Source organism: Schistocerca serialis, chromosome 2 (genome assembly GCF_023864345.2).
Source record: "Schistocerca serialis cubense isolate TAMUIC-IGC-003099 chromosome 2, iqSchSeri2.2, whole genome shotgun sequence".
NCBI lineage: Eukaryota > Metazoa > Arthropoda > Insecta > Orthoptera > Acrididae > Schistocerca > Schistocerca serialis.
This window is the reverse complement of record NC_064639.1, coordinates 187,283,568-187,305,712: the sequence shown is the minus strand read 5'-3', so window position 1 is coordinate 187,305,712 and position 22,145 is coordinate 187,283,568. Positions and strand designations below refer to the sequence as shown.

Here is a 22,145-nt window from a genome sequence, read left to right as displayed (position 1 = left end):
GATAGCAGAAGTTTTCTGTGACAAGTGGTTGTTACAGTCAAGATCGTTGACACAAATAAGGAATACGAGAGGTCCTGTGACGGACCTCTGTTTATAGCTGAAATAAGAGGAGTCAGCAGAAGTTTTCTCAGTGTAAGATGTTTCCCGTCAACAGCTGCAAGATAGATGTACAATTGCCATTTCTTTTCAAACTGGGAGCGCTTTGCTGCGCGATAGCAGGAGTGTTATGCGCTGAACTGTGGAGGCTCTGCACTGCCGTGCCTCTGCTCTGCTGTGCGCGGTGTGCACTGTGCAGCAGGTCTACTGTATCTCAAACGCATTGATTAGACGATTACAGCTAATAAGAATAAAACGTTTCCTGACAGATAGCTGACATAAATAGTTTCAATGTTTTGCAAATATTTTTAAACCTCGCAGATTTTTTGTTATATTACCTTAACTTAAATCCATTTTTGATATTTAAGCCACGTACAATACGCATTTTATACTGAAAATTTAGATTCCTTTTTGTGCTACAGCGTCGAAAGCCAAATACAAAGGTAAATAAATACATAAAATTATTTTTTCCCTCAAATCAAATCGCTGTAAACTTTGGCTTTTCAATGTTGCCTACCGTGGAAGATCATTGTTTATGTTGTTGTCGTCTGCAAAAGTTGTGTAGTGTACACATAATAGTAAGGTCTAAGGTTACAATATCGGGGAGAGTTGGAAGTGATATTACAATATGGCATCATTAACACACAAATTAATTCTTTCGTTTGGATTGTTATCGTTATTACATGCGGCGTACTCTGCTGCACAACGTGAGTAGTAATCTACATCTGCATTGTTTGAAGTTCTTAATTGATTATATTACTGTGAAAGCGACAGGAATTTTAAATAATGTTTTGATGGGCCATTATTGTTTTACTTTCAGGAGAGTATTTCGTAAATTGTAAAATTTTGACCTTGGTGCTTGTAAATAAAATAATAATACCTTAGATAGTTTCTGGCTTTTGACTTGAGTCGTTTCAGACCAGTTCAATTCGATTTATTAGCAGCGTTGTATCTTATATATTGATGAAGGATCTGTTGTAGCTGATATTGCGTGAAGCAACTTTATAATTTTATGTTACTGTTACTTGATAAAATAGTATATGAAGCAATTTTAACTATATTTTATGTTACCTGATAAAATATTCGTAGGCCTATAAACAACATTGAGCGAGACGCACCACAGTTGAGATCACAAATTAGCAAAGTAAAAGAAGTTTTTCGAGGGTGGCCAAATACAATTATAATTTTAAAAAATGAGTTCTTCAATTAGCTTAACAAAGAAAATAAGCTGCCGCACTTTTAATGCTGATGATTCACGTATTCACAGTGCTATAAAAGCTGCTGATTATTTACGTTTTTCTCGAGTTCTTTGTTTTGAATGTGTCGAATTCCGATCACCATATCGTTGGTAATGCACTAAATAGGATTATTGTTTGATAAAGGGTACTTTTTCAATACATGACTCTTTCAGGCCTATGTATTGCACTAGGCCTATGAAAATCGCGCCTATTTCTTGCTTCATAGCTATAGACTTGACTGTTTAACACTGAGCACTCCTGATGTATCTTCCGAAAACATATACTTTCACAAGTGTATTTAGGTGTTAGACTTCCTCATTTTAAATTCCTTGAAGAAATACTTACTTGATTCCCTAAGTATGATCCTACAATTTTTGTAATAGCTGTCTTTTGAAGTAGGCAGACTGGTATTCCCTCAAAACACTATGCCATACCATAACATGCTGTGTGCAAGTGCGGAGTAGATACACAACACTGTGTCAGTACTGCATTAATTTTTAAGCGTCCTCGGCCATGACGATACAGACGTATTTTTTGTTTAACTGTTGTGCGTATTTTCCCCACCTTAACAGTTCATCCAGCCATACTCCCTAAAAAATACATGTGATGTTTGCTCTGTAGTAAACTTGTCTGCTTTGGCACTCTGTTAAATATAGCTATGTGATTCTGCCATGGAAGTAAAATCTGACTATTAGCTATGAAAGTTTGCTAACAGTGTCACTAGCCTTTATGTAAACTGTGCAAAGGATTTTCTGCACACTCCAGATGACTTAGTGTATTTTTTATTGAAAAGCTCTAACTTGTTACTAGTTTGACCATAGGTAATCACTGTGTAACACCATCTGTAAAATGAAGGTAAAAGTAATGTGGCTTTTGTATGGTCATGAGTGTGTCACCATCCGTAAAAGAGTCTACATCTACTTACATACTCAGCAAATTGCTGCGAAGTGCATGACAGAGTGTACTTACGTTTTCCTCCTTTCACATAAGTAGCATGGGAGGAATCTCTGCTGGTCATGAGTGTGTCACCATCCGTAAGAGTCTACATCTACTTACTTACTCAGCAAATTGCTGTGAAGTGCATGACAGAGTGTACTTACGTTTTCCTCCTTTCACATAAGTAGCATGGGAGGACTCTCTGCTTAAATGCCACTGTGTGGATGTAATTAGTCTAATCTTGTCTTCACAGTCCCTATATAAGCAATGCATAGGGAGCTGAAGTATATTCTAAAGTTGTTCACTTAATACATGTTCTTGAAACTTTATATGCAGGCTTTTGTGGAATATCAAGTTTCAGCATTTCAGTGATCCTCTCTCATAAGCTAGAGAAAACAGTGACCACTTGTACTGCCCTTTGAATACATTCCATATCCCTTGTTAGGTGTATCTGATGAGAGTCCCACACTCCTGAGCAATATTGTAAGACCAGATGCATTAGTGTATTGCAGTCTTCTTAGTAAAGTGCATTTTCCTAGAATCCTCTCAATGAAGTGAATCCTGCCATCTGCTTTATCTATGACTGAGCTAATGAGATCATTGAATTTCATATCCCTGCAAGTTCTTACAATCAGGTATTAAGATCAGAAATTAATGCCAGTTGTGATTCCTCGGCATTGTAATCATTGGATTCAAATTTTCTGTTTTATGAAACACACAGTTTTACATTTCCCAATGTTTAAAGCAAGTTATCAGTCTTTGTCCCATTTGAAATTGTTCAAGATCTACTTGGATATTTATGCAGCTTTTCTTAGATAGCACTTTGTCATGGAAAATTCCAGGTCATTAATATACAACACAGTTAGAAGGGTCCTAAAACACTTTAGGCACACCAGAAATTACTTATAGTTCTGTTGATGTCTACACATGCAAGGTCACATGGTTTGTGCTCCACCCAAGTCATCCTTAAACCCGTCATAGATTTTGCTTGATACCCAATATGATTGTACTCTTGGCCCTATATGACTGTACTTCTAGTAATAGCTTTTGGAGTAGTATTGAATGAAATGCTTTTTGGAACTAAAGAAATACTGAATCTCGCTTATTGCGTGGATACATGGCTTTCAGAATGTCCTGTGAGGAATTTGGGTTTCATATGATTCAGGTTTTCAGAATTCTTGTTGGCTGGCATGAAGAGTGTCATTCTGTTCAAAATACCTAATTATGTTTGAGCTCAGATTATGTTCCAAGAACCTATAACACATTACTTTATGATTCACTTTTGCTACCATTTTTGTAGGCACAGTTTTCTTTTTCCAACCTCTGGGCATAGTTTTCTGTCTGAGTGATCTCCAATATAGTATGATTAAAATAAGAATAACGCTGCCTCAATTTATGTGTAGAATCTGATGAAGATTCCTTTGCTCCCTGGAGCCTTGTTTAATTTTAGCAATTCAAACTGTTTCTCAACACTACTGGCACTAAAATCTATGTTACATATTTACCTATTTTTGCACTTGTTTTGGTATTTAACTTGGGCACTACATCTTCTGTTATAAAGGAGGTGTAATCCATCTCACTTCTGGCAAAGGGGTTACCTTCATAGTCTCAGATGTTATTGAATTTAGCATATGTTAAAATGTAGGAGCAAGTAAGAAAGACTTTTTTTATTTTCTACAAAAAAAAAAAAAAAAAAAAAAAAAAAAAAAAAAAAAAAAAAAAAACTTGCACCTAGATGCAGGTCTCCAAAGATGACACTGCGAACACCATTTTGAAGATCAGAGTTTTGTAAAAAAAATTTAAAATGATGCTGTATCTCTGTAACAGTTGTAGATATTTGTTTGGAGTTTTTTTTTCTTTGAAGGATAATTGCTTTATAATTACAATGGTATCCTCCATTTGGACATATCTGTCAAAGTTCTTTTACCGTCACCTTTTGAATTATTTCTTTTATAATTTACAGAAATTTTTTTCCAAAAATACCAATGATCCAGAAAAATTAGATTTTTTATGTTGATTAGTAGCATGTAGTACTATATTCTCTGTGAAAGAGAGCTTCCACTTTTAAGTTGGACAGGTTTTATTTTAAAAAATCCCTTTTCTTTAACTTTCAAGGCTGATGAATGTCTTCACTGAAGTTTTTTCTTACTAATTTCTTTGTTACAGTGTTTATTTCTATTGTCTTTGTTGCATTATTTCTTATTGCTTTCTTCATTACAGTTATTTCTTTTCATTTTCAAGGGTGCTGATATTTCTTACACTTTGTTGTAGTTTCTTTGTTGTGGTTGTTCTTTGCAGGTTTCTGTATTTTAGTTGTTCAGTGCTAATTTGTTTACTGAAGAGGCCTTAAAGAAATCGGAGACCATCCAGTGAGTTCTGTGTTTTTGTGAGGAATTTGCCAGAGCTCTATGCATCAAGAAAGTGCAGAGAAATTACTAAAGCTATGGATGAATACACTACAGCAAAACTGACCACACTCTTCAAAGCAGAAATTCTATCTTCAGAAGAAAATGAACCAAAGCACTCATGCACTTCTTGCAAGGAATTTTTCACAAATATCACTTCAGCTGTTGAACATTCTACATCCTACAGTGAAAAGGTGCTAGTTTTAACCATTATTCCAGAGACATTTTCAAAGAAAACAATTTTGAACCACATTCAATCAGTATCAAAGTACATGGTAGACAAATCAAGAAATGTGAGAACTGTAGAAGGAGTCTTTGGAAGACCAAATCGCTATTATGGTCATCCTGTAGAAGTAGCTCTAGTTCAAATAGCAGTCATTTTATCTGGAAGATAAGTGGGACTGTTCTCGCCAGAGTGCCAACAAAAAATGACACCATAACTGTAACAGTTGAAGGTCAAAAAGTTGTAAAAGTGAAGAGGTACATGACTTGCAGTATTAAAGAAACTCTTGCAATTTATAAGAGCAACTATACAACTTCACATATTGAAAGATCAAAATTTTATGCACTACGAGCTAAGTGGGTAGTTCCACATCCACCTAGAGATGTCTGTTTAAGTGTGTATTGCACGAATTCTGAACTTTGTGGGGTAATTTTGAAGAAATTACTGGAGCACGTGACATAAGACACCTTGGTCAGGCATGTGAAGTCATTAGTAGCTTGTGGCGTAAAGCGTGAGATGAGCGTTTCAAGAATGTGGTGACTGCCTTGGAAAGGGAGGACTGTCTTTACAGACACTTGGCCTGGAAGATGTAGCAGATAACTCTGCAGGAATAAACTAATTAAGAAAACTGTTGCCTTTGACAGTTTCATTGGTGAACTTGGTAAATTGTCAGTGAAATCAGTAACACACCACCATCTGAAGAAACTGCAACAACATCACATCAACACATGCTTTGCTAGCAATGCACAGAATACTTCAACAATGGCAGCGAAGATCATCATTAGTTCTGTTGGTACACCCAGTCATTTTAAAAATCGTTACCAGCTGTTTGAATTGAGTAAGTTGCTTGTGCCAACTGACTGGATATACAGTGCTACTGCTCATGGGAAGGGGCCTTGTGATGGTGTAGGGGGCCTGCTGAAGCACCATGCTACAAAACATAATCTTTCCAGACCAAATACAGCTGTGATTCAAAATGCTGAGGATTTTACGAGAGTCGTGAAATCTTATACATCCACTTCCCTCATTCTTTTGTCCAAAGAGGAAATCGAAGAATTCCGTGAGTAGAAAAAAAGAATAGTTCAAACGAACTACTGTGAAAGGAATTCAGAAGACACATTTTTGGACTCAAAGTGATGGGCGAACTCCTTTTGCACGCACTTTAAAGAGCAAGAAAGAAGAAATTTCATTTGTTTGGCCAACACCTCAGAAACAGCAGGATAATATTCAGATTCACGGTCTGAGATGGGGGATGTTTTTGGTGTTTGTGTATGACTGTGATTGGAGAAGTGCAGAGATTATAGACACGTTATGAGTTAAACAAAATTGTAGTGAACTTTATGCTACCACTTGGACCAGCTGCTGGATATAGATTTCCAGCTGAAGGGCAGCAACAATGCAATATGTCCTCACTTCCTGTTCACGATGTTATGAAGATTGTAAGTGCTCCAGTTCCTATTGGATCAGCAGGAAGGCATCACTCTATATCAGCAGAAGATACTGAAGCAGTGGAACACAATTTTAGTTCATTGACAGGAGTTGTATAAATTGAAACCTTTAAGTCTTTGGATTTTCACATACATTTTGAAACCATTTAAAATGCTTGGAAAATGAGTCTCGTACTCATCTTTCAAAACTAAAATTATGTTAAATAAGGCTAGGTTTTGATTTTTATGAGCCTGTTATTTGATAATGTGGTAATAAAATAGGTTTTATATCTGGCAAAAATTTCAATTGTTTATAAAATCTGTTCAACCTAAAAGTGGAATCTCTTCTTTTCAGGGTATGTAGAACTGTGTGGGGAAAAAAAAAAAAAAAAAAAAAAAAAAGTTTGGAACCATATAGTAAAAGAATTTTGACAGATAAGTCCAAATGGAGGATTTCTTTGTAATCACAAAGCAGTTACCTTTCAAGTTAAAAAAAAATTTAGAACTGTTCCAGAGATTAAGATTTTTAAAATTTTTTCCAAAATTCGCATCTTTAAAATGGTATGCACAGTGTCATCTTTGGAGGGCTGTATTTCAGAGCAGAAATTTTTTCAGAAAAAAACAAAAAAAAAATAAGTATTCTTTACTTAGACCTTCATTTTAACATATGCTGAATTCGATAATATCCGAAACTATGAAGGTGAGATCTTTTCCTAGCCTGCCTGAATTGATATGGACTATGCCAGGAACAAAAACTAAGTTGAACTATTGTATTTTTTCGCTAGTTTAGTCAGTTTTGGTTCCTGTGTCATCCATATGCGCCTGTATGTTAATTTTGGTGCCATTGACAGTCTTTACATACGACCAGAATTGCTTTGTGTTTTGTGAAATATCTTTTCTCTCTTAACAGTGACTTGGCATTTCATTCAGTTTGCCCCTATCTACAGCTGTATGTTTTGTTTTACATTTATTAAGGGGTAGTCATTGTTTCCTTAGAAGTTTCTTTACCATGACTGTATACCATGGGGAGTTCCGTTAGTCACAGACTAATCGGTACATATCTGTCCACTCCTTCATCAACTACCCTTGTAAACTTAAGCCAGCATTCGTTTAAATTGCCCTGGCATAAGATAAATGTTTCAAGTTATCTTTGAAATGTGATAAGACTACCTCTTTATGTAGGTTATTGAACGCGTAAATCTTTACATTGGTTGTAAGTGCCTTTTGTACTTCAGTAATCGCTGTTATTGCAACTGTGCTATGATCAGTGGTAGCAGTTTCAACAAGGACATCATCAAAGAGATTACATATTTTTGTTGCCAAATATCTAACATAATCCCATTATGAGCCAGCTTCCAAACTATATATTCCAGGTAGTTTTCAGAGGATGTTGTCATACCCACCAGTTACAAAACTGTAATTTGTTGAATGATTTAAGTGTTCTCCATTGATGTCAGTATGATTTGGGGACATATAAATTAATGAGTTGCAAGTTTCTCAAAAGTTTTTGATTACATCTGGGGTGAGTCCAGTGGTCAGTAGGACCCAATTATGTATAAGTTTATATCCATGCTTGATAATGAGTCTTAGCTAATTATCGTCACATGCTGCTTCAGTTTTGCATCTTCGTGGATCTGAGTTTTTTTTTCCTATTGCAACAAATACATCACCTCAATTTACAGTTAGCCTGTTTTTTTGAGATAGACTTAGGCTTACCATAAAAATCTCACAGCTGTCAAATTCAAGTTTTAGGTAAATTTCTGTATCTAGTACTGCATGACTTCAATTGTTTTTTGGAATTGCTTCACATTCTGGGCCTGTGTTGTGAAAGATTTGGCAGTTGATCACTGAATTTTTAATTCTTTCATCTCTTTGTGTGGGGGGGAGTTTATCTGGTCTTACACTAATGTTTTGGGGTCTCCTACAGCTAAATTGTATGGAGAGGCACATAGGTAAGTAAAAAAGAAAAGTTATGCACTCTACACAGTCAGCCACTCAGGTAGCGACACATTTAGGGGAACCATAAGATTCTCAATTCCCAGCTCGTCACACCCTAGCTGGTCACAAAAATATCCAAGTCTCAGGTTCAAGCGGTATAGGGCCATTGTTCCATTTTGCGAGCTTCATTAAAACTGTGTGAGCAAGGCAGGTTGTCTTGACCACCTCTGACTGTCACTATAATGTACTGAGCATGACCCAAAGACATTAGGGGTGATAGACGTCACACACATAACATAATACAGTTGATAATTGAAAGAAGCAACAAGCTAGTTATTAACATTACAGTTTCATGTTATAGTTCATCCATTTAGGATCAAAGAAACATAACTACAAAAACAGTGTTTTGAGATAATTCGATTTGAAAGTTTTGTCTGAAAAACTGAGTATTTTCTAATAGCTTTTCACAAACCTTTCGATGGTAAATAAGAAGTATACTTTATTGACGGTTGTTTTCTACTAGGTGTTACATATTTTAGTCACTCGATTGACACTAATGAATTATTTAATGAAATTATGCATGCAGTTACATTTGTCCGATACTTAACTTATAAATGGCTGGTGCTGTATGACATATAAATGCCAAACAAATAATATGCAGCTTTAAGCGATAATATGATATTAAAGATTACTGCAGTTGTGTTATTAATGTATTTATAAATACAGTTCACGCGGAACGAGTTATGGGAATGTGTGTCAGTGCTTTCAGTGAGAACTATAAGCAAGAGAACTGTTTTCCAGGATGTTTATCAACAGTTTATGATGGAGAATACATAAAAGCCATTATTATTTTCACTTTGTATTATTTGTCTGCCATATCATTGAATTACAATGAATAATTTAGATTCCGTAGAAATGTTGGAACACGTGTGGCAATAATGACCCTACGACTTATCTTAGAAAATAGATTAAGGAAAGCCAAACCTATGTTTCTAGTATTTGTAGACTTACAGAAAGCTTTTGACAATGTTGACGTGAATACTCTTTCAAATTCTGAAGGTGGCAGGGGTAAAATACAGGGAGAGAAAGGCTATTTACAATTTGGATAGAAACCAGATGGCAGTTATAAAAGTCGGGGGCATGAAACGGAAGCAGTGGTTGGGAAGGGAGTGAGACAGGGTTGTAGCCTTTCCCCGATTTTATTCAATCTGTATATTGAACAAGCAGTAAAGGAAACAAAAGAAAAATTCGGGGTAGGTATTAAAATCCATGGAGAAGAAATAAGAACTTTGAGGTTTGCTGATGACATTGTAATTCTGTCAGAGAGAGCAAAGGACTTGGAAGAGCAGTTGAATGGAATGGACAGTGTGTTGAAAGAAGGATATAAGATGAACATCAACAAAAGCAAAACGAGGATAATGGAATGTAGTCGAAGTTAGTCCGGCGATGCTGAGGGAATTAAATTAGGAAATGAGACACTAAAAGTAGTAGATGAGTTTTGCTATTTGGGGAGAAAAAAAACTGATGATGTTCAAAGTACAGAAGATATAAAATGTAGACTGGCAATGGCAAGGAAAGCGTTGTGAAGAAGATAAATTTGTTACCATCGAGTATAGATTTAAGTGTCAGGAAGTCATTTCTGAAAGTATTTGTGTGGAGTGTAGCCATGTATGGAAGTGAAACATGAACAATAAATAGCTTGGACAAGAAGAGAATAGAAGCTTTCGAAATGTAGTGCTACAGAAGAATGATGAAGATTAGATGGATATATCACATAACTAATGAAGAAGTATTGAACAGAATTGTGGAGAAGAGGAGTTTGTGGCACAACTTGACTAGAAGGCAGAATCAGTTGGTAGGACATGTTCTGAGGCATCAAGGGATCACAAATTTAGCATTGGAGGGCAGTGTGGAGGGTAAAAATCGTAGAGGGAGACCAAGAGATGAATACACTAAGCAGATTCAGAAAGATGCAGGTTGCAGTAGGTACTGGGAGATGAAGAAGCTTGGACAGGATAGAGTAGCATGGAGAGGTGCATCAAACCAGTCTCAGGACTGAAGACCACAACAACAACAACAATTTACAGGTAACAGAAATGATATTCTTGTTTTCTAATCTTCACATAACAAACATAAGAAAAATCATTTTAACAAAACACAGTGTTCCCTCAGACCTGTTTTTCTGTTCATGGAATGCTGTTTCAAAAATAATACAACACAGACATTTAAATGAACCAAAACTAGTGGTTTACATGAAATAGCTAAGGTGATGAACTAGCAACAATAATAAAGGAGACAAAACCAGAAAAAAACATGAAGTCTATTCCTGTGATTCTTCCATGTTTTCCTGATTTTCTGAATCATTAGCAGCATTGAGTCCTTGATATAATGTTTGATACCTGGGAGGTATAATACCCTTGTTACATAAATGTAAAAGATCTTTTTTCTTTTCTTTACTTGTGCAGAGAGGACTCTCATATGCTAGGCACAGAGTATTGTCTTCAGGTCCTGAATTCGAAGAATTTCGTAGGCGGGTCTTTTCTTGGTGTGCAAAACTTGAAAGTCAAGATCATCGTTGGAATGCTTGAAAAACGTGTCAGACTGATCTTTCCTATATTGCATCCAAAGATTCTTAAGCCATTTTACAGTTTCTCCATTCTCAGCAGTTTTCCCACTCTGACTATTTTCTTCTGAAGCTGGTTGAAATCTAAAATTTGAGTGTTGTCCATTTCTGTTACTCTGTACTTGTTGGAAGTCATTTTTACAATTGTATACCAGCCAATGGGATTGAAAACATCCACATGTTTACTTTATCTTTTGATGCTCGCATGCACTGAGTCTACTTCCATTTGTGTGTGTCCTGGCTCAAAAAAGCATTGGTCGATAGTTGGAATGTCCATTGTATTTACTGCATGCAAAAACATAGTGCTCTTGTTGGCATTCCTGTTCTGGCCCCCACATGCATCAGAAAACAAGTTTATCAGTTATCCTTATGCATGATTTTTCAAAAATACCGCAAATATGAAGCCACCTCTGTGGACCCCCTTTTTGCTGGTGTCTCGTCCCACATTTAGCAGTCGATTTTGTTGTCTCCTACATTAAAAACTGTGAGTTTGAGTTTGCACACGGAGAGCATTCTTTTATAGAATACTGCCTTTGCATTCACTTTAGGGCAGCAAAGCACAACTTGTAAGTCAAATTCAGCTAGCAAAGATTCGTCTTTTCTGGCACTTTCTTTCTTAATGTTCTTAAATTCCCGTGCCATTTCTTTCCTTTTCAGATGCTCTTCCTGATCCCTTTTAAAATCTTTGCCTTCCTTTTTCTCAGTCGAAAGGTGTGAAAACTTTAAACATTTATCACACATATCTTTTCATCGCCGGTGGAATTTCAGATTAAATTCCTTTGTGAATATCTCCCTATACAGCCATAATTTCTTGACTATCTGTCCTTCCTCATAGTGTTGTTCCCGATGCAACTCATACATTATCTTAATACTCATCAGCAGGTAAATAATCTGCTGTACACTCTTTCCTCTTGTAATGAGAAGGAAGGGTAGGAAAACGCTATGTTTCCTTATAACCTCTTTACTTTCTTCGGATCTCTTTATACCTGGCTCATGACATCCTCTTTACTCTTTCTCAATTACATGATGTTCATCTCTTTTTTTTAATAGTATTTCTTACAAAGGTTTCAGAAATGTCAAATGTCTTGAGAAAAAACTGCATACACACTTGAATCTTATCAGATCCCTTTATTAGATAGAATTTCTTGGTCCTCTTCCTTCGTGAGTTGTCCAATTTTTCCTCACACTTCATTTCTCTTCTTGTTCCACTAACTTATTTAGGTACTGCCTTTGTAGCTCAACTGACGCAAGACCCCAATAGGCTCTATGGATATTTTGTCTGTCTTGCTTAGTAAACTTACTGGTGCACTGTCGTGGACATTTAGAGCAATCTTTTGGCTTCACATTTCTTGCAGAACTTTGGAATTCTTCGTAGAAATATACACTCTACCATGCTGTTGATTGATTTTTCTTTGATTTCTTTTCCATTCCTCTTTAACCGCTACCCTTTTTCATTTTTTTGTTTTGTTACTATTCTCAGTACCAGTATTGTCATCTACAGTTTCCCCTTCCAGATGGTGATGATTTACTTGTGCATTAGTTGCATCCTCATCAGTTTTTGTGACATTCTTTACAAGAGATGTTCCATGTTCAGTACTGCTGTCTGTAACAATAACATGACTGGTATTCAGAGGATGGGAAAAGGAAATTAACTGGTATTGCTATAGTGTCTAGTAATTATTTGGCTACTCACCAGAATCTGTAGTGTTGTCCAGTTCATAAGAAGGATCATCATCTGTATCTGAACCAATGAATGTCCTGACCATCTCCACATCACATTTTTCCTCAGTTATGAATATTATCAATAATAATAATAATAATAATAATAATAATAATAATAATAATAATAATAATAATTACTATTATTATTATAATTATTATAATAGTACTTACTACCGAAATATATACACTAAGAAACAGTTTCTAATAAGATTCCATTAAATTCTGTTCCTTCTTGAGGCACATTTGAACCATCCGTCTTCCTCTGGATTCCATAGCGCTCCTCCTTTCTTGTAAACCCATTCACAACTGAAACAATATTTATCTTTCTTTCCAGGGAGTAGCATTTCATTGTTGTCACACAGCGGCAGTGACAATGCTTCTAAAGAGAAGTAGCAGGAAAAGCAACTTCTAACAGTTCTGTTAGGATCAGAGAAGCGTAAGAGCTGTTCCGTTTCACAAATTAACACTGCGTCCAGTGGTCTAAAGACGGATCAGCTCTTCCGTCTGTTTGATTCTTACTATTTTTTGTAAAATGTATATACGTTAACAACTAAAATGGAAACCACATAAGATAGAGTTATGCTTGTTTGATTGTAATGTAGGTCTTGATTTCTTGTACCTTATGGTACCAACAACTCAAAAGTGGCAAAAATGTAGTTACGTCTGTCTGATCCTAAATGGGTGAGTTGCTAAATTCCTTTATGTCATAAAATAAGTGGGCTACTAACTAGTTGTGTAGTGTTTGTTGAATGCTCATTCTGGTAAATTTTGTAGAGCTTGTGGAAGCTTATTAGATAATTTTTGCCCCATGAGTTCATAGCTGTTAAGTGATTTCAAGCTGTTAAGTGATGGTATGGAGTATAAATGCATCTGTTGCTTCATGTGCTGTGTGTTGTTTGTGTTGTGGTCTCAAGTCCAGAGACTGGTTTGGTGCAGCTCTCCATGCTACTCTATCCTCTCCATGTACCTACTGCAACCTGCATCCTTCTGAATCTGCCTAGTGTATTCATCTCTTGGTTTCCCTCTACCATTTTTACCCTCCACGCTGCCCTCCAATACTAAACTGGTGATCCCTTGATGCCTCAGAACATGTCCTACCAACTGATCCCTTCCTCTAGTTAAGTTGTGCCACAAATTCCATCAAGTTGTACCACAAATTCCTCTTCTCCCCAATTCTGTTCATTATCTTCTCATTAGTTACATTATCTACCCATCTAATCTCCAGCACTCTTCTCTAGCACCACATTTCGAAAGCTTATGTTCTCTTCTTGTCTAAACCGTTTATTGTCCATGTTTCTCTTCCATACATGGCTGCACTCCATACAAATACTTTCAGAAACGACTTCCTGACACTTAAGTCTATATTTGATGTTAGCACATTTCTCTTCTTCGGAAACACTTTCCTTGCCATTGCCAGTCTACATTTCATATCCTCTCTACTTCCAACATCACCAGTTATTTTGCTCCCCAAATAGCAAAACTCGTCTACTACTTTTAGTGTCTCATTTCCTAATCTAATTCCCTCAGCATCATCGGATTTAATTCGACCACATTCCATTATCTTCGTTTTGCTTTTGTTGATGTTCATCTTATGTCCTCCTTTCAAGACACTGTCCATTCTGTTCCACTGCTCGTCCAGGTCCTTCGCTGCCTCTGACAGAATTACAATGTCATTGGCAAACGTCAAAGTTTTATCTCTTCTCCATGGGTTTTAATTCTTACTCCGAATTTTTCTTTTGTTTCCTTTACTGCTTGCTCAATATACAGATTGAATAAAATCGGGGATAGGCTACAACCCTGTCTCACTCCCTTCCCAATCACTGCTTCCCTTTCATGCCTCTTGACTCTTATACCTGCCATATGGTTTCTGAACAAATTGTAAATAGCCTTTCGCTCCCTGTATTTGACTCCTGCCACCTTCAAAATTTGGAAGAGAGTATTCCAGTCAACATTGTAAAAAGCTTTCTCTAAGTCTCCAAATGCCAGAAATGTAGGTTTACTTCACCTTAATCTATGTTCTAAGATTAGTCGTAGGGTCAGTATTGCCTCATGTGTTCCAGCCCAGCTGATCTCCCCCGAGGTCGGCTTCTACTAGTTATTCCATTCATCTGTAAAGAATTTGTGTTAGTATTTTGCAGCCGTGACTTATTAAACTGATAGTTCGGTAATTTCCACATCTGTCAACACCTGCTTTCTTTGGAATTGGAATTATTGTATTCTTCTTGAAGTCTGAGGGTATTTCGCATGTCTCGTACATCTTGCTCACCAGATGGTAGAGTTTTGTCAGGGCTGACTCTCCCACGGCTATCATTAGTTCTAATGGAATGTTGGCTACTGCTGGGGCCTTGTTTAGACTTAGGTCTTTCAGTGCCTTGTCAAATTCTTCACGCAGTATCGTATCTCCCTTTTCATCTTCATCTACGTCCTCTTCCATTTCCCTAATACTCTCCTCAAGTACATCGCCCTTATATAGAGCCTCTATATACTCCTTCCACCTTTCTGCTTTGCCTTCTTTGCTTAGAACCGGTTTTCCATCTGAGCTCTCGATATTCATACAAGTGTTTCTCTTCTCTCCAAAGGTCTCTATAATTTTCGTGTAGGCAGTATCTATCTTGCCCCTAGTGATATATGCCTCTACATCCTTACATTTGTTCTCTAGCCATCCCTGCTTAGCCATTTTGCACATCATGTCCATCTCATTTTTGAGATGTTTGTATTCCTTTTGACCTGCTTCATTTACTGCATTTTTATATTTTCTCCTTTCATCAATTAAATTCAGTATTTCTTCTGTTACCCAAGGATTTCTATTATCACTCGTCTTTTTACCTACTTGATCCTCTGCTGCCTTCACTATTTCATCTCTCAAAGGTACCCATTCTTCTTCTTTCCCCCATTCTTGTCAATCATTCCCTAAAGCTCTTTCTGTAACTCTCTACAAGCTCTGGTTCTTTGAGTTTATCCAGGTCCCATCTCCTAAAATTCCCACCTTTTTGCAGTTTCTTCAGTTTTAATCTACAGTTCATAACCAGAGTCCACACCTGTCCCTGGAAATGTCTTATAGTTTAAAAACCTGTTTCCTAAATCTCTGTCTTATCATTATATAATCTATCTGAAACCTTCCAGAGTCTCCAGGCCTCTTCCACGTATAAAACCTTCTTTCATGATTCTTGAACCAAGTGTTAGATATGATTAAGTTACGCTCTGTGCAAAATTCTACCAGGTGATTTCCTCTTTCATTCCTTATCCCCTTCTCTCCCTTTTCCTACTGTCAAATTCCAGTTCCCCATGACTATTAAATTTTCGCCTCCCTTCACTATCTGAATAATTTCTTTTATCTCATCATACATTTCATCAATCTCTTCATCCGCGGAGCTAGTTGGCATATAAACTTGTGCTACAGTGGGTGGTGTGGGCTTCATGTCTATCTTGGCTACAATAATGTGTTCACTATGCTGTTCATAGTAGCTTCCTTGCACTCCAATTATTTATTTATTTATTTTTTATTTTTTTTCCATTATTAAAGCTACTCCAGCATTACCCTTATTTAATTTTGTATTTATAAACCTGTATTCACCTGACCAGAAGTCTTGTTCCTCCTGCCACTGAACGTCACTGATTTTCACTAAATCTAACTTTAACCTATCCATTTCCCTTTTTAAATTTTCTAACATACCTGTTGGTTTAAGGGATCTGACATTCCATGCTCCGATCTGTAGAATGCCACTTTTCTTTCTCCTGATAACGACGTCCTCTGCCCGGAGATCCAACTGGGTGTGTATTTTATGTCCAGAATATTTTACCTGAGAAGATGCCATCATCATTTAACCATACAGTAAAGCTGCATGCCCTCGGGAAAAATTACAGCTGTACAAATAACTTACGGGTTTGCTGCCGGGTGACGCCGTCGAACACCGCTGATATTTCTACAGGAGCAGACTCTGCCATTCTCAAGGCACAAATGCAAGGAAGAAGAAATGTGCAAGCAAATTTAATACCTCGGTTCACAGAGGAGAAACAAGGAAGACACCACACACAGAACATGTGTCAACACAAACAAAGATAACCAACGTCAGAAATATCGATAGTTACTATTAATCAACAAGTGACATAGCAGTAATTCTGTCCCTCTGTTTTTTGATGAGAGACAGAGCCGGATTCCAAGCAGCATTTAAACAAAATCCACCGTCTCTGTTAATAAGCTTGCTTGATAGTCTGATTTCAACAGCTTCCTTAATAACACTATCCCAATATCTGGACGTGCAAGCCAGAATCTCCGTGTTGTTGTATTCTGTAGGATGACCGGTGTCAAGGCAATGTTCTGCAATAGCAGATTTGCTCGGCTCTTATAAGCGTGTGTGACACTTATGTTCAATACACCGGTCTTTCACAGTCCTGATTGTATGACCAATATATGACATGCCACAACTGCAAGGAATACGATAGACCCCAGCCTTACGCAAACCAAGATCATCTTTTACGGACGCCAACAGGGCCTTAATCTTAGAAGGTGGTCGAAAAACACATTTCATATCATATTTCCGCAAAATATGGCCAATCCTGTTGGAAATGCTTCCTGCGTAAGGCAAAAAGGCCGTAGACTTAGGTGCCACTTCGTTGCTATCGTCACTCACCCATTGCACAGAAGGCTGATGGCGCAACACACTTTTGATCTGCCTCTCACTATAACCATTCTGACGAAAGGTGACTTCGAGATGTTATAGCTCAGCTGCCAAACTTTCAGGATCTGAGATAAAGTGGTCCCTGTGAGCCAAGGTGCGAAGTACTCCTTCACGCTGAGCTGGATGGTGACAACTGTCAACTCACAGATACAAGTCAGTGTGGGTAGGCTTCCTATAAACAGAATGTACCAATGTACCATCAGTCTTCCTTTTGACCAACACATCAAGGAAGGGAAGGCATCCATTCTTTTCCATCTCCATAGTGAACTGAATATTCGGGTGGATTGAATTCAGATGTTCCAAAAACCGGTTTAAATTCTCACTACCATGAGGCCAAACAACAAAAGGATCGTCTACATATCTGAAAAAACACGCAGGTTTCAGGGTCGCTGACTTCAATGCATGTTCCTCAAAGTCCTCCATAAACAAATTGGCCACAGTAGGTGACAACGGGCTTCCCATTGAAACTCCATCAGTCTGTTCGTAGTACTGACCATTGAATAAAAAGTAAGTGGAAGTCAGCACATGTCGAAACAAATTTGTTAACTCAACACCAAACTTAACCTCAATTAGAGAGAGGAACGCGAGTGAGAAGAGAAACCACATCAAAACTGACTTAAATATCAGAATCATTCAAACGCAATCCCTGCAATCGATGTAAGAAATCTGCAGAGTTCTTAATGTGGTGTTCACACCTACCTACTAGTGGGCTCAACAAACTAGCAAGATGTTTAGCTACACGATATGTCGGAGCACCAATATTAGAAACAATAGGCCTCAACGGGACAGTCTCTGTATGGACCTTAGGGAGGCCATATAATCTAGGTGGTACAGCACAGTAAGAATTAAGACTCTTGATAGTCTCCTGTGACAAAGAACTTTTCTTCAGGAGGTTATTTGTCTTTCTTTCAACACTCTTAGTAGGGTCAGCACCGATTTTGCGATACACCGAATCAGAAAGTAGACACTGCATCTTTTGAATGTAATCATGCTTGTTCAACAAAACGGCGGCGTTTCCCTTGTCCGCAGGTAAAATAACAATATCAGGATCCATTCTAAGTGAACGTAAAGTAGCCGCCTCGGCTGCTGTAATGTTACACTTGGATGGACGGGCCCCAGTCAACACACAACAAGCTTCCCCCCTAACCCCTTCCACAGCCTCAGAAGGTAGTTTATAAACAGCCTGTTCGATAAGAACTAATAATAAGATCAATGACCGGCAAACTCTTAGGCGTCGGTGCGAAGTTCAAACCTTTCCCCAGCACAGACAAAGCTGCGTTGTCAAACGTTTTCTCCGTGTGATCAAGAGATTGATCACAGAACGTCGAGAATTAGAATTAGACACTGAGCCAAGGAAACGTTCAAACTTCACCGAATGACGAGCAGTTACAGATTGAAACTCCCAGTCAGACTGTGACCAAGAGGCACAGTCCATCCAATCCCAAGAAAATTCAGAAACATTAGACGCCATCATTAAATGAAGCTGAAATAATTCCTTAGAAACAAAATCTAATTGATGGCAATATAGTGGATCCTTTCACGAACAAGAGCTAAACCAGCACGTTGCTTGATGCGATTGGCGGCAGGAGAATTAATATGATGCACAACCATAGCAAACATTGGAACCACACTATGATTTCGACACTTCAGGCCTGGATTTCATCCACAACCATATGATCCAACACTTGGACATTCCCCTGAGGCAACAGGTCTTCAAATCTACAACTATATTTGGCTCAAAGGTGCTTTTCCATCATAATGGCCAGACAGTGTAATTATCCCTGACCTTAAGCCCAGGAAAAACCCAATGTCTCTAGACAGCTACCACCCAGTTAGCCTGATGAATGTAATTTGTAAACTGCTTGAAAGGATGATCAGCTTCAGATTATGTTGGGTACTCGAATCTCGGGGCCTTTTTCCCTGTATCAGTGTGGCTTCCGGACAGGGCGATCTCCAACTGACAATTTACTCATGGAATCAGCCATCAAACAGGCTTTTACTCATCGCCAGCACCTTGTTGTGGTCTTCTTTGACCAACATAAGGTGTGTGACATGGCTTGGCACCATCATGTTTTAGTTATCCTCCATGAATGGTGCTTCTGGGGTCCCCTTCTGATTTTTATGTGCAAGTTTTTATCCCACTGGCTCTATCGGGTTAGAGTTGGCACTTCACTCAGCACCCCTCAGATTCAGGAGAATGGTATCCCACAGGTTTCTGTGCTAAGTGTCACACTTTTCCTCATTGCCATAAATGGGCTTGTGACCTCTGTTGGGCCTCTGGTTACCCTGGCATTGTACGTTGAAGATTTTTGCATCTGGTGCTGCTCTTACTCGGTAGCATCTGCTGAACGCCAGCTCCAAGGTGCCATCTGCCAGGCCTAAGACACCTAAAGACTACATGCATGTGGAAGCTTAATGCTCTCTGCCTCCTGGCCCACACATCTTGGGGTGCAGACTGTTTCACTCTTCTCCATATTTACCGTGCCCTGGTCTTGTACAGACTAGATTATGGTAGTCAGGTTTATGGTTCAGCAGCTCCTTCCACTTTGAAACTCCTCCACCCTGTCCATCATTGTGGGGTGCATCTGGCTGTTTGTGCCTTTTGCGCTAGCCCTGTTGATAGTCTCCTCACAGAAGCAGGGATTCCCCTGATACACATCAGACGGATCCAACTCCTTGTTTCTTACGCAATCACCATTCACCAATTCTCTGACCATCCTGTGAACCCTGTGCTCTGTGCCAATGAGGGGTGTCTCCCTCCTAGCACCCGCCCGTGGGTGGGATTTCTGATTGATATGTGTCTCACTTCCCTCTGTCAGGATCTCCATCTTCACTCACTGAACTGCACCCCGTGTGTTTCCTCCCATAACCCCACCCCCGCGCCCCTTGGATGGTGCCTAGACCACAGATTAGGACCGATCTGTTCCAGGGTCCTAAGATCTCTGTCAGTCCTATGGTTTACTGGTGTCTTGTATGAGCCATCCTTGCAGAGTTCCAGGGTGCCACCATCTTTTACACTGATGGTTCTAAGACAGTCGATAAGGTGGGATATGCTTTCACATTTCCTACTGGCTTCAAACTCCATTTATTGCCAGGATCATGTAGTGTGTTCACAGCAGAGCTTCTAACCAGGGCCCTCCTTTTTGTTTCTCAGGCCTCCCTCCACAGTGTTTTAATTTGTTCAGACTCCATGAGCAGCCTGTAGGCTATTGACTGATGCTACTCTTGTCACCCTTTGGTGTCTGCTATCCACGATCTCTCTGCCCTAGCACATGCCTCCTGTTCAGTCAGTCATCTTTCTCTGGGTCCCAAGGCATGTAGGCATGCCAGGGAATGAATTGGCTGACTATTTGGTTTGAGAAGCAGATACTTACCACCCCCCCCCCCCCCCCCCCCCATTTCCTTTCATGATTCCAGTTGCAGGCATGTGGATCTACATCAAATGTCAAATCTCTCTTTGCCCTAAATTGGAATGCCATCTGGAGCGCTACTGCTCATAGTAATAAACTCCACACAATCAAGGAGTCTGCTGCAGTTTGGTGTTCTTCCTTCCACTCCTCTCAGAAGGAGTCCACTGTTTTATGCTGTTTACACAATGGTCACACTCGGCTCACCCATTGTTTCCTCTTACGTAATGACCCACCCCCACAATGTGATTGTGGAGCCAGACTGACGATATCTCACATATTGGTGGAATGTCCCCCTCCTTTCGGCCCTTTTTGTTAAGTATGGTCTTCCCGATACCTTAAATTTAAAATTAGACAATCCACGGATGCTTGAACTGGTCCTCAGTATCCTTCGTGAAAGTGGTTTTTATTTCCAGATATAAGGTTCTACTTTAGTCTTGGAGCAGGGGCAGGTTGGTTGTGGTTGGGACTTCTTTTACAGTCCTCTTGGTCTGTGACCCCATGACCGCCCCCTTTTTTTCCAGTTTTTAGATTTGGACTCACCTTTTATGCCTTTACTGTGTGTGATCAGTGATCATTATTTTATAATTTGACTCCCCTGGGTTGATCTGTCCACTTTTAGCAGACAATCTTTCTTCTGTAACTCACTTTGGAATTGTGGGACTGCTGAGCTCGCCATTTGGTCCCATAAACCCTCTCAGTTAATCAGTCAATCAATACTTTAGAGAAAGCTGGGAATATAAATTATTTTGAAAGTGAAACTAATAAATTGTTATTGAGTTGATAACAGCATTTAATAAAAAATATTTGAATTTTTGGGGACAGATATTAATATTTTTGTTTCTTGCATCTTTTATAACTTTGTTTATTAGTTTCCATGCGGCTGTGCAACTATTGGTGGAATTCTTAATACTGCTGCAATTTTGTGTGTGTGCTTTTTGGTTTTTCCCCCCCTTCAGTGATGGCTTTTTTATACTCATTCCTGCATCAACATAGGCTAATCTGGCATTGTCAGTCTTCAGACTGTTAAATATGTTGTACAACAATATAACTCGTGATTTTTTAAATTTCTCAGCTGTTCAGTATATCATGGATTTTGTTTATTTGGAGCCTTAATTTTGAAGCCTTTTTCAGGTATTTCGTATTTCTTTATGGGGATATTGTCATCAAATTCTATCAAAAATACTTTAAAAAACTTATCATTGGGGGGGTTGTACCCTTTCAGATGAGCCCCCGACAACACAGGGATCACACTTCTGATGCCTGAGCACTAGCTCCCCACCAGATGTTTTGTACGGAAATGTATCAAATTACACTAAAACATTGATCATCTGATCCTGGCCACTCGTCATATAGGTCTAGACATTTCATTGCAGGCTCTTATGACACCACTGCTTTCCCTACCCTGGCTACCCTATAGAAAGAGGGATAAGGCAGATACCTGGGAGCAT

General features: G+C 38.5%; 1 protein-coding gene across 1 annotated transcript in view; it reads left to right on the top strand.

Annotated features, from left to right (window-relative positions):
- Positions 1 to 620: 620 nt before the first annotated feature.
- LOC126456895 (ER membrane protein complex subunit 5) overlaps positions 621 to 22,145 on the top strand; it is a 57,808-nt gene continuing 36,283 nt past the window's right edge. Inside the window, exon 1 of the mRNA XM_050092732.1 lies at positions 621 to 803. Within this exon, the coding sequence (XP_049948689.1) occupies positions 725 to 803 (79 nt within the window). The 5' untranslated portion in view covers positions 621 to 724. The remainder of the gene's footprint in view (positions 804 to 22,145) is intronic.